This window comes from Trachymyrmex cornetzi, unplaced genomic scaffold (assembly GCF_001594075.2).
Source record: "Trachymyrmex cornetzi isolate Tcor2-1 unplaced genomic scaffold, Tcor1.1 scaffold39, whole genome shotgun sequence".
NCBI lineage: Eukaryota > Metazoa > Arthropoda > Insecta > Hymenoptera > Formicidae > Trachymyrmex > Trachymyrmex cornetzi.
Genome location: NW_017298640.1, coordinates 323,558 through 336,991, shown reverse-complemented (window position 1 = coordinate 336,991; position 13,434 = coordinate 323,558). Strand labels below are relative to the sequence as shown.

The 13,434-nt window shown below is 34.5% G+C and overlaps 1 protein-coding gene across 5 annotated transcripts in view; it reads right to left on the bottom strand.

Annotated features, from left to right (window-relative positions):
* LOC108763980 (leucine-rich repeat flightless-interacting protein 2) overlaps window positions 1–13,434 on the bottom strand; it is a 20,911-nt gene that overhangs the window by 2,830 nt on the left and 4,647 nt on the right. For all 5 annotated transcript variants that reach the window (XM_018511952.1, XM_018511957.1, XM_018511954.1 and 2 more), the window contains 3 exons: window positions 8,370–8,496; window positions 7,781–7,920; window positions 7,436–7,699 (listed from right to left, as the gene is read on the bottom strand). In XM_018511952.1, coding sequence (XP_018367454.1) covers window positions 7,436–7,699; window positions 7,781–7,920; window positions 8,370–8,496 — 531 coding nt within the window. The remainder of the gene's footprint in view (window positions 1–7,435; window positions 7,700–7,780; window positions 7,921–8,369; window positions 8,497–13,434) is intronic.

Genomic DNA, 13,434 nt, shown 5'->3' with positions numbered 1-13,434 from the left:
TAGTATAATAGAAGAGAAAAAGGATAATTAATCATAAATTTATAAGGTAATTATTCAGAATACGGTCCTCACCTCCGATTTCGATGAAATTAGGCTCATATTAATTAGGCTCATATTAGTTACCCATATTAAAAAGTTAATATAGATGACTAACAAGTAAAATAGAGAAATCAAACCCACTCTGGCGGTTCTCTCAGAAACTAAATCTAGAGTTCTGAGCGTTCCAACAAGACTTTACACAATGGAACACAGTGTAACGTCTCTGTGTCCTAGCTGGAAAACAGCCACAATAAACACAGGCAATAAGCACAGGAAACAGGGAATAACGAGCCGTCCAATTAGAACTCTTATAATATCGAACTTATACCTCAAAGCTATGATTGGACGGCTCGTTATTCCCTGTTGCCTGTGCCTATTGCCTGTGTCTATTGTGTTTCCAGCTTAAGACCATACGTAAGCAATAGCGAATCCAACATGTTGATTTCGTTACTGCTTAACAGTCCTTCTACAATAAGCCGCAAGTCAGAAGTTCTAAGCTATTTTAAGTTATAATCCGTGAAGTTGGCCAATAGCCAACTTGAACGATTTGGTTAAGACAGGTTAAGACTTCTGATGTTCTGACTTGCGGCTTATTGTAGAAGGGCTGTTAGTCTTACGTCTTAAGTTTTTCTATGTGCCTTTTCTAGAGGTCTTCGACGTCTACAATGAAATTTTAAGACGTTAAACTTAAGCTTTAAGCCTTAAATCTTAAGAAACTGACCAATCACAGTCAAATGTGAGGAGAATAATCGACTATGATTGGACATTTTTTTACGGCTTAAGGTTTAAAGCTTAAGTTTTATGCCTTAAAGTCTCATTGTAGACGCCGCTTTAAGCGATCTTAAGTCATAATCGGTGAAGTTGGCCAATAACCAACTTGAACGACTTGGTTAAGACCAAAGACATAGAGAATGGACTGCGCGATCCGTGTGTCAAAATGGTCGATAGGGATGAGAGAGAGGGACCGTGGTAGACGGGAGGGCTCCGATTGCACACATCGCATATTGCACACATGTATCGCTGATTGGCCAATTTAAAAATAAAATAATCTCATTGGCAAAACAGTAAAAAATTACTAGGCATTAGTTGATATGAGTGGTGTGTACAATCAGAACTGTAGGCAAACGGGATCCTCCCGTGGTAGACGGCCATTTCTATCTCTTTCCATTCAATAATGTAATGGGAGAGAGAATGAGGGGGGAATTGGCCGTCTCCCACGGACCTCTCTCTCATTATTGTCGACCACATCTGATACACTACTTAGATACGGATCGCGCAGTCCATTCTCTATGTCTTTGGTTAAGACTGGTTAAGACTTCTGACGTTCTGACTTACGGCTTAAGGCCGCAGCACAGACTTTTGCATAATACATAGTGCATAAACGAATCAACTAAACAGAATCTTTCCTTTCCTCCCATTCCATAAAAAAGAAGAATGTCGATTGGTTGATTCCCTTATGCACTATGCATTATGCGTTATGCAAGAGTCTGTGCCATTATTGAGTGCTTTCCATTTGATGACACAAGTCCACACAAGTGTCGTTCTATCTTTATCACTCTCTGAATGTCAACAAGGATAGAACGACCTTGTGCCGACTTGTGTCATCAAATGGAAAGCACCCATTGTAGAAGGCCCATAAAGGTTACAGTACTGCTGGTATTAGCATTAGGTCTGTTGTGTTGCATGAAATCCCCAAATATTTGTGCACTTAAAATGAAATGTATATATATATATATATATATATGTTTGGTTTTGAAAAGAAAGTGAAGATGCCGAGTGCCAAAAGTGTAAGCAACGCGAAAGACCTATTAGCATTAGTATCATGGTATAATAAGCAAAGGTATCAATCATGAAACTTTTTTCCTAGGATGAAAAGTGAAAATTTTCTCCATTAACTTCAATGGTTAAAATTTTTACTTTTCACTTTTCATCCTAGGGATAAAGTTTCATGATTGATACCAAGGTGAAACCACGGAGTAATAAGACCAAATTCGAGGTCTCAAAGCTTGCGAAATTTGCAAACAGATCTAAGAGAATGATTCTGTGATTGGCGATACGCGAATCCGCTTACGCACGATCCGCTGCATGGGACATCACCCTGAAAATGGGCTCGAAACACGGTGTCGGAAAACTCATGGAAAATCGGGCCGATGTGATTTTAGTGCCATCACGCCTTGCGGGAAAAGTTGGAAATATTGACTATCACTGGTCACACGTACATACAGTATCCTTCATAAGTTTGGGAACACCCTACATTTTACAGGTTTGTAAATAACCATTTAATTGAAAAAAGACGAAATAAAAGTATATATGGTACATACGTTCGTTATCTATAACGTAAATATGTATGTACTTTTATTTCGTTTTTCAATTAAAGATTTAATAACATGCTATTAAAATAGGGAATTTTAATTAAAATGCGATTCATATACGAAATTTGGTTCTTTGGGGCCATTTTACAATTTTTACGGAGTCTGAAATCAACTTGTGACTCAAATAGTTTATCACTTTTATAGAAACCGTTAAACTACAATTAAATGTGACTTGTGTATATACAACGAACACAAGTACGAAGTGACAATATACATATAAAGGATATACCAAAGCGCGAAATTCAATCTCGAGCGCTTCGATGCTGTGAAATGATTGTCCAACATATTTTCGGCATGTACAAGCTGATAGGAGTGTTCAAATTTGTTCTGCCATACATCGCTTTTCCGATACCGTGTTTCAGGCCCATTTTTTTCGGGACCGGCCGCTTGAGTTTAGTCTCCTTCTTAATACTTCGTGGGTTGCGCAAAATGGCAATAACATACTGGAAACAATCAATCAAATTTGAGTCCAAATACACTTTCCTGCGTATAATAGCATACTAGAACAGCCAATCAAATTTAGGTCCAAATTCATACTCCTACTGGGTATTCGCGAAAACATTACACCTTGTATTCTTACACCATGATTAGTACTAGTACGCACGCACACACGAGGTGTAAAGGCCATGGCACAAAAAAACTTAAGCAGTAAGGAAATTAACATGTTGGACTGGCTACTGCTTATGTATGGTCTTACGAACTCTAGCGTGATTGTGGTCAATTCGCTTACTGCTTACCAGAGAATGGAAAGTTACTTTTTAAAGTTACAGTTACTCATTACCGAGTAGAAAAAGTAACAACCCAGCAAACCTCGGGTATAGCTACAATATAACCTGAAATAACACGTAATATAACAGAATGTGATATTAATATAATTTTGTTATATAGCTACGAAATAATTGTTATATAATTGTTGCATTAATTTGATATGTACTTGTTACAGTAAAGTAACGGTAATATAATCTCAATGTAACACATTTGTATAACAGATGTTATGTTGAAGGTAGATAACTGTTATATATTATGTAACATTTATAAGATCTATATACTATTAGGTGTTAAACTTAATTCCTATCGCTCACTACTAAAGGACTCTGCCTCCAACGCTGACGAGTTTCGACGATGGAGTCACATGTCTTTTGTAGTTTAGAACATCGCTGAAAGTGATTCAATCCTCACGGGTTAGATTTCTTGACGCCAAAGAGATTTTCCAATCGATTGAAAATGAATCGCGATAAGCTATTTTTCCGACATGTGCTTCTTCACTACTTCGACCTCAAGAAAACCGCAGCTGAAGCGCATCGCTTATTATCCGAAATGTATGATGATGAAACTCCATCGGAACCAATATGTAGAGTTTGGTTAACGCTTCCGAAATGGTGATTTTGATGTGAGAGACAAAGAACGTCCAGGACAGCCGAAAAAATTTAAAGATGTCGAGCTTCAAGAATTGCTTGATGAGAATCCAGCTCAAACGCTTTTAGAGTTGTCGGAACAGTTAAATGTTACTTCATTGGCCGTCTCAAAACGCTTGCATGCCATAGGAAAGATTCATAAGGAAGGGGGGGTATGTGAAGTTAGCACCCCAACTATAGTACTCAGGAGTTCTGATTAGAGTTCCCGTTTCTTTTTGACGAGACAAAGAGTTCTATATAATTTATAACAAGAGTTCCGCTTAATAAGTATTTTTAAACAATTTTTAAAAAATGGGGTGCTAACTTCTCATCGAAAATCGAGATCCAATATTTCTGAGCGGCCCAATAGCTTCATTTCGTGAATACCTAGAGTTCCTGATAAATAAAAAAAATTTTTGAAAAATCCCCAAAAATTAAAAATTTTTGAAAAATCAATTTTTAGATACAATAGTTCTGAATAGAGTTCCTGCTTTCTTTCAACGATACGAAGAGTTCTCTGTACTTTTTAACTCGAGATTCCCTTAATAACAATTTTTTAACAATTTTTTAAAAATGGGGTACTAACTTTTTATCGAAATTCGAGCTCGAATAGTTCTGAGCAGCTTAATAGCTTTATTTTGTGAATACCTAGAGTTCCTAATACATAAAAAACAATTTTGACATACAACAAAATTTATAAAAAAAATTAAAAAATTAAAAAAAAATTTTTTATACAATAGTTCTGTCACATGTTAATTGTCATTCTGTCTATTTCGAAGAGTTCTAAGCGATTAAAATCAACACAGACCCAAAAATAAAAGAGATATGTACTTAAAACAAAATTTGAAAAATTGGTTGCAAAAGCACATATCTCCTTATGTAACCATCCAATCGCATTTTCACCTAATACTTTTTGTTAGGGCTCGTCGAGAACTGCCCAGAACGCCGATCAGAACTACTGAGTACTCTCAAAAAATTTTCCAAGTCCGACGTCGAAAATTTTTTGAGAATACTCAGTAGTTCTGATCGGCGTACTGGGCAGTTCTCGACGAGCTCTAACGAAAAGTATTAGGTGACAAAGCGATTGGGCCAACGGTTTTCGAAATATTGGAACATTTGAACTCTATCATTGATAATTTTCCAAGTCCGACGTCGAAAATTTTTTGAGAGTACTCAGTAATTCTGATCGGCGTTCTGGGCAGTTCTCGACGAGCCCTGACAAAAGGTATTAGGTGAAAATGCGATTGGATGACTACATAAGGAGATATGTGCTTTTGCAATTTTTCAAATTTTGTTTTAAGTACATATCTCTTTTATTTTTGGGTCTGTGTTGATTTTAATCGCTTAGAACTCTTCGAAATAGACAGAATGACAATTAACATGTTACAGAACTATTGTATAAAAAATTTTTTTTTAAATTTATTAATTTTTTTTTATAAATTTTGTTGTATGTCAAAATTGTTTTTTATGTATTAGGAACTCTAGGTATTCACAAAATAAAGCTATTAAGCTGCTCAGAACTATTCGAGCTCGAATTTCGATAAAAAGTTAGTACCCCATTTTTTAAAAATTGTTAAATTGTTATTAAGGGAATCTCGAGTTAAAAAGTACAGAGAACTCTTCGTATCGTTGAAAGGAAGCAGGAACTCTATTCAGAACTATTGTATCTAAAAATTGATTTTTCAAAAATTTTTTTTATATATCAGGAACTCTAGGTATTCACAAAATAAAGCTATTAAGCTGCTCAGAACTATTCGAGCTCGAATTTCGATAAGAAGTTAGCACCCCATTTTTTAAAAATTGTTTAAAAATACTTATTAAGCGGAACTCTTGTTATAAATTATATAGAACTCTTTGTCTCGTCAAAAAGAAACGGGAACTCTAATCAGAACTCCTGAATACTATAGTTGGGGTGCTAACTTCACATACCCAAGGAAGGGAAATGGCTACCACATAAGTTGTCAGAAAATGCCATTTTGAATCGTTTGACTATTGCGACTTCTTTGCTTGCCAGGCAAAGAAAAAAGAGTTTTTTGTGGCGCATCGTGACTGGCGATGAAAAATGGATTTATTTTGATAATCCCAAGCGGAAAAAATCATGGATAGACCTCGGCCAACTATCCGCTTCAACGTCGAAGAGGAATACTCACGGGCATAAGACCTTACTGTGCATTTGGTGGGACCAGAAAGGTGTGCTGTATTACAAACTCTTGGGTCCAAATGAAACCGTTACAGCTGATCGCTACCAACAGTAATTATACCGATTGAGTGACGTATTGATGCAAAAAAGATCATACGTAGTCAACAATCGATACAAAGTCATTTTGTTGCATGATAACGCTCGACCGCATGTCGCGAAAAGCGTGAAGCAGAACTTCGAGAACTTTCTGCCGCACCCAGTGTACTCTCCAGACTTGGCACCGTCGGATTACCACCTCTTCCGATCGATGCAACACGCACTTACGGACACACACTTCTCCAGTTACAACGAAGTCCAAAAATGGGTGGATGAGTGGATCGCCTCGAAAGACACCGCGTTCTACCGTCGTGGGAATGCTCTGTTGTCGGAGAGATGGGAAAAAGTAGTAGAAAATGGAGAAAATTACTTTGATTAAGGTATTCATTCATCTTCCCTTCGAAACAAATCGATTTTCGAGACGAAAAAACGATAGGAATTAAGTTTAACACCTAATATTATTATATTCACATTATATAACAGGGGTGGCACCCAGTTGGACATGGCTCAATTGGACAAGAGCCACTCACAGCGCTTGAGACTACAAAGCTCCTAGGAACCTGGTCGCTGTGATTGGTGGTGTCCAATCGAGCCGTGATCAATCGGAATCACCCCATATAACAGCTGCGCTCAGCATTTATTTGTAATTAGGGAATAACAGATTTAGTACTTATATTAGAAAATATGTTTCACAGAAAAAAATTCCTTTGCCACGATTAAAATGTACGTGCTAATGTATTTGTCGCTGGTGTATTTTGTGTTCAAAGCTGGAAAAAATAAAAAATTAGATTTTCTTTATCCATCTTACCTTCAGCATTGGTCGCCATACTAAAATAAAAATGGATTAAAAAATCTGTAATTTTTTATTCTTTTCTAGCTTTGAATACAAAATACATCAGCGACAAGTACATTAGCATGTACATTTTAACCATGGAAAAGAAATTTTTATTCTGTGAAACCACTACAAAGAAATTCGATAGGAACAAAAACATCATAAACAAATGTTTCATTGATAATACAAGCGGTTCCAGCATTTACTTAATAGGCTTCGTAATTTCGTAAAATATAAGCCAAAACGAGTTTCATGGCAAAATATTTCTTCCACGAGGCAATATTATGTGGTAAAGTCTGATAGAGTACAGATATGTAGCTGCACCACAAATGAAGTGTAAATGAGTTGGCTAGTCACTCCTGTCGACCCGTAAGGTAGAGTGCTTTTTAAATGAAAAGATTTTATGATCCTATTGTATATTCCTGTAAATTTCAATCCTATATCTCGAAACATTCAGAACATTATTTAGGTAGCTCGGGACTTTTGGCACAGTATATTACAAGATATTCTTTCATAAACAATATTATGTGTTATTATGAACAATACTCAATAGTATACGTACTTGTATAAGTGTATCTCTTTCTAGTAATTGCGCTCTGCAAATATCTAAATCTTCTTTCAATCGCTGACTGACCCGTTTTAATTGTTCAACATCTCGATTTTTTTCTCTTAATTCTCTACGCAATTGTGTAGTGGTTTCCTCTAATTCTTCCAATTTATCTTTTAACAAATCAACTTGGTAGGCATAAGATGATTTTTCATTGTCTAACTGAGCATTAGCTATCATAGCCTTTCTAAATTTTTCTTCAAATTCTTTTAATTCCAGCTAATAGAAATATATAAAAAAGACAGTGTATTAATATTATTGAAAATTAAATAATAAAACAGAAAATGTCTATAGATATACCCTAATATCTCTGCTTAATCCTGCATCTTCCAATGAATCTTCTGAAGATCTACGACTCGATTGGAAATTATTGGAATTTGTAAGAAGTCGCGATGTACGTACTGGATCTGGAGTTACTCTCATGGTTCTATTTATATCAACTACAATCACGTATTATATATGTATATGCACAGTGATTCAGATATGACAAACTTTGAGAGATGGTAGATCTTATCAAGTGTAATAATTTTTATCAAATAACAGATTCATTAATGTTGTGTTATGATTAAGTGATATTTTTTAATGCCCGCAAAAGATACACATTAATGTTATTTATACTTTTGTATTTATTTTTTTTGCTATATATAAGTAGCTGTTTGAAGCAATGGCTTTCAATCTAAATTACACATATTTTACTTGCAAAGCATTGATTATCGAACTGTTTTGAAAATATATTTGACGAGAAAACACACGTAATACGTTCATCCTTTACAGAGAGATCACGAATCTGCAGGTGTTGAAATTAATGAGCAGTAGTGTAAATTGTAAATTATTGCAAAAATATCAAAATATAAGTACGATATTCAAAATGATGATTTTTTTAAACTACCTGCACATATGTCGTAAACCCTATCAGCATTTTCTTCTGCCTCTTTTTGTTGTCTTTCTAATTCACGCATTCGTATTTCCCTGGCTTCTGCTCTTGCCTGTCTCCTAGCAGCCAGTCTTGCTTCTGCCTGAAAGTATATATATATATACAGAAAAAAAGTCTATTATAAAAAATATATTTACATTATTGATTCATTATCAATAACTATATTATAAAGTTTTTATATAGAATATCTATTAGAATAATTAACAAAGTAAAAGTATATAAGTATGGACTTGTTCATTATGAATTTCTGACATGACATTTAGTTTTATTTTATAGAAAGACAAATTATTTATGTATAATTGCTATGTAAATCAAGCTTAATATTTAGAATAAATAAATAGTACAATCATCGATGAGATACTATTAAAGACGGTCAGCGCTTATGGAAATTCGCGTGCCTGTTAAAATTTAAGCGATTAAGAGTAAGAAACTAGTAATTCGGTACTAATGTCGTGATTTATTAGTTTTATAGACATGTACATATGTTTAAAACTTAATAATATTCGATTTTTATTTAAAACTGTGATGACATCATTCGAGTTTAATTATCAATAGAGATGATAACTGCAGAGAAAAAATTGTAATTTTTCGGCAATATATAAGATATTATAGCATTAAAAGTATACGTACTTATTTATACAGCATTTATACATATAATAAAAAATTACGATTTAATAATATATTATCAAAATATTTGTGTTAATAATTATAAATTTTTATTAATTGTCGGTCATCATTCTTCAATTATTCCCGGGCCGCCCGGGCTCCATTGATAGTTACGAAAATTTGCCCAGGGCCAACGGTCTTTAATAATATCTCGTCGGTGGTACAGTTAAATACAATAGTTAATTTAAGATATAAAAATTTCTATATATAGGATGAGTCTGATAAAAAGTTCATTACGTTTTTCTCGAAAACGGTTAGAGATAGGGGGAAGACACCTATTATCAAAATTGTAAGATGAGTAGAGGGGAACATACTTTGATGACTTTGAGTAACTTTAAATGTCCTTAGTTTTCATACTATCAATAAAACAATTATTTTTAATGAAAAGGAGTATTTTTTGCTCGTTCTGTCGATGGTGTTCAATGAGTAGAATAACTTTAAATTAGAGTATTTTTTTTAAATTCAACTGTTATGGGGATATAAGCCGAATATAGTCAGACTGCCCACGATAGAAATATTAGCCAATATTCGGTGTCACGCATACTCAGGAAAAATAAGTTCCATCTATATCGTATATCGGTATTCCAAAAACTCTCGGAGAATAATTTTAATACAAAGATCCAGTTCTGTACATGGGCTCAAAATAAATTACAAGATCCTAACTTTTTTCAATTTGTGTTGTGATCAGATGAAGCAACATTTAATGATGGAACCATTAACAGGCACAATTTACATTATTGGAGCGAAGTCAACACTGGGTGAGAACTGTGGATCATCAATCAGTGGAGTATTAATGTTTGGGCAGGAATTATTGGAGTTCTGTTAATTGGACCATTCTTTTTTATGAATTTCTAACAACGGAGAGGTTTGTTCGTTTTCTTAGAAATGATTTCCAAATTTAATGGAACATATTCTGCTGGGAGATGGGGCTCGAATGTGACTTCAGTTAGATGGTGCACCACTCCACTTTGGTATAAATGCGAAGCGAGAGCTCAACAGAATGTTCCTAAACAAATGGATTGGTAGAGATGGTCTTGCGTTATTTCCTACGAGATCACTCGATTTAACATGTTTGGACTATTATCTTTGGGGAAGAGTAAAGGCGCTAACTTACTTTCAACGTCCTACCATTTCGGAAAAACATGAAAGAAAAAATAAAAAATATTTTTTGCAAAATAACGATTCAAGAGTTAGAAGAAGTCCAAGCAAACTTTCCACAAAAATTACAGGCATATCTGGATCAACATTTTGAACGTTTATTGCAATAAATAATAAAAACTTTGTTCCAAACTTTCAGTTTTACTTATTTTGGTTCATATCCCGACAGTAGTTGAATTTTTTAAAAGATACTCTAATGCAAAATTATTCAGTTCATTGAGTACCATCAACAGAACGACTAAAAAATATCTCTTCCCATTAAAAATAAAATTTTTTATTGGTAGTATGAAAACCAAGGACATTTACATTTACAGTTACTCAAGGCCATCAAAGTATGTTCTACTTATCCTACAATTTTGATAATAGGTATCTTCTCCCTATCTCTAACCAAGAAAAACGTAAACTTTTTATCAGACTCGCCCTGTATATTTGTTGCATAATTTTATATTTTGTAGGATTCTAAGTGACACATTTCATGGTAGCATGAGTACGACCTTAAATACCGTCGGGGTCACGTAAAGATCACTTGAAATTTTTTAACGGAAACTACTATTTTTTATTACATATTCTTGTATGCTGACGTCAAGAGCTTTTTAAAACGCTATAATAAAATTATTTTTTATTAAAATCCAAGTTATAAAACTTGAAAATTACAATACCATTCGACATAACGACATTAGCTTTCCACAAGGTGTCCGACTGATGGCTTATCAATGTAGTTCATAGTTATGATCTCAACAATATAAGTCAAGGTCAAGGCCACTGGATGTTGTTCCTCCTAAGTCCGGTTTTTCATCATCTGGTTAACTTGTGGTTAGGATTACATCATGTTTTATCCAATGAGTTTCACATCCTTGACATCATCTCAGATGAAGCCCATTGGATAAAACGTCAGGTTAAATCTAACCACAAGTTAATTAGATAATGAAAAACCGGGCCTTATTGTTATATTCACATTAACTAAAAATTCGTTTTTACACTAAAAATAAAAATAAGAGAAACAATCTTTAATGATCTTGACATATGTTGTCAAGATCATGACTACGAATAATATTCAAATGGTTTTAGTTGTCAGTCTGATACTCTGGAAAATGCTGATATCAGCGGTACTGTAACTTTTATAAGTCTCATAACTTGGAAAGTTCTTAACGAAAAATAATTTCATAATAGTGTTTTAAAAAGCTCTTAACGTCAGTTACAAGAACATGTAATAAAAAAATAGTAGATCCCGTTAAAAAATTTCAAGATGATGCTTTACGTGACCTTGACAATGCTATTCAAGATCATACTCATACTACCATGAGATGCGCCATTTAGAACCCTACAACTTATGTCTAAAATATTTTTCAAGAAATTAGCTTGGTACGATCGTTCTGTTACATCCTGTATATATTTTATACATGTAAATTAATAAATATAATAATAAAATAAAATGTAGAATGCTATAAAAATCAGGTAATATACGTTAAAAAAATTGTAACTTGCTTACAAAATATTGTCTCAAAAACATAAAGTAAATATTGTACGAAAATATATGTATAAAAGCATAAGAAATATTTGCCAATAGTTATGAATACACCATCTATATGTATACAAGCATTATCTTAAATTAATTAAAATATATACATATTAGGTGTTAAACTTAATTACTATTGCTCGCTACTAGAGGGTGCTGGCTCCAACGCTGGCGAGTTTCGACGATGAAGTCATATGTCTTTTGTAGTTTAGACATCGCTGAAAGTGATTCAATCCTCTCAGGTTAGATTTCTCGACGCCAAAGAGATGTTCCAATCGACTGAAAATGAATCGCGATAAGTTGTTTTTCCGACGTGTGCTTCTTCACTACTTCGACCTCAAGAAAACCGCAGCTGAAGCGCATCGCTTATTATCTGAAGTGTATGGTGATGAAACTCCATCGGAAAGAACATGTAGAGTTTGGTTTCAACGCTTCCGAAACGGTGATTTTGATGTGAGAGACAAAGAACGTCCAGGACAGCCGAAAAAATTTGAAGATGTTGAGCTGCAAGAATTGCTTGATGAGAATCCAGCTCAAACGCTTTTAGAATTGTCGAAACAGTTAAATGTTACTCCAATGGCCGTCTCAAAACGCTTGCATGCCATGGGAAAGATCCATAAGGAAGGGAGATGGCTACCACATGAGTTGTCAGAAAGTGCCATTTTGAATCGTTTGACTATTGCGACTTCTTTGCTTGCCAGGTAAAGAAAAAAGAGTTTTTTGTGGCGCATCGTGACTGGCGATGAAAAATGGATTTATTTTGATAATTCCAAGCGGAAAAAATCATGGGTGGACCCTGGCCAACCATCTGCTTCAACGCCGAAGAGGAATATTCACGGGCATAAAACCTTGCTGTGCGTTTGGTGGGACCAGAAAGGTGTGCTGTATTATGAACTCTTGGGTCCAAATGAAACCGTTACAGCTAATCGCTACAAACAGCAATTATACCGATTGAGTGATGAATTGATGCAAAAAAGATCATCCGTAGCCAACAATTGACAAAGTCATTTTGTTGCATGATAACGCTCGACCGCATGTCGCGAAAAGCGTGAAGCAGACACTTCGAGAGCTTGAATGGGAAGTTCTGCCGCACCCAGCGTACTCTCCAGACTTGGCACCGTCGGATTACCATCTCTTCCGATCGATGCAACACGCACTTACGGACACACACTTCTCCAGTTACAACGAAGTCCAAAAATGGGTGGATGAATGGATCGCCTCGAAAGACACCGCGTTCTACCGTCGTGGGATTGCCCTGTTGCCGGAGAGATGGGAAAAAGTAGTAGAAAATGGAGGAAATTATTTTGATGAAGATATTCATTCATCTTCCCTTCGAAACAAATCGATTTTCGAGACGAAAAAACGATAGGAATTAAGTTTAACATCTAATATATATGTGCTGGATTTAGCATAACTTATATTCAGGGTTGGGGATAAGTTAATTTTTTCTTTTAACTAAGTTAAGTTAAAGTTAACAACCTTGAAAATTTAGCTTAGTTAAGATACAAGTTAATGTATAGTGAAATTAATTGAATTAAAAGTTAAGTTAATAAAAAAAAATAATTGAAAAATTAAAAGTTAAATTGCTTTCTATTTTATGATTTCAGAGTCTTACAAATAACGGAAATGACAAACATATACTTCATTTAGAATATACTCTATATTTTATTTAAACTTTTT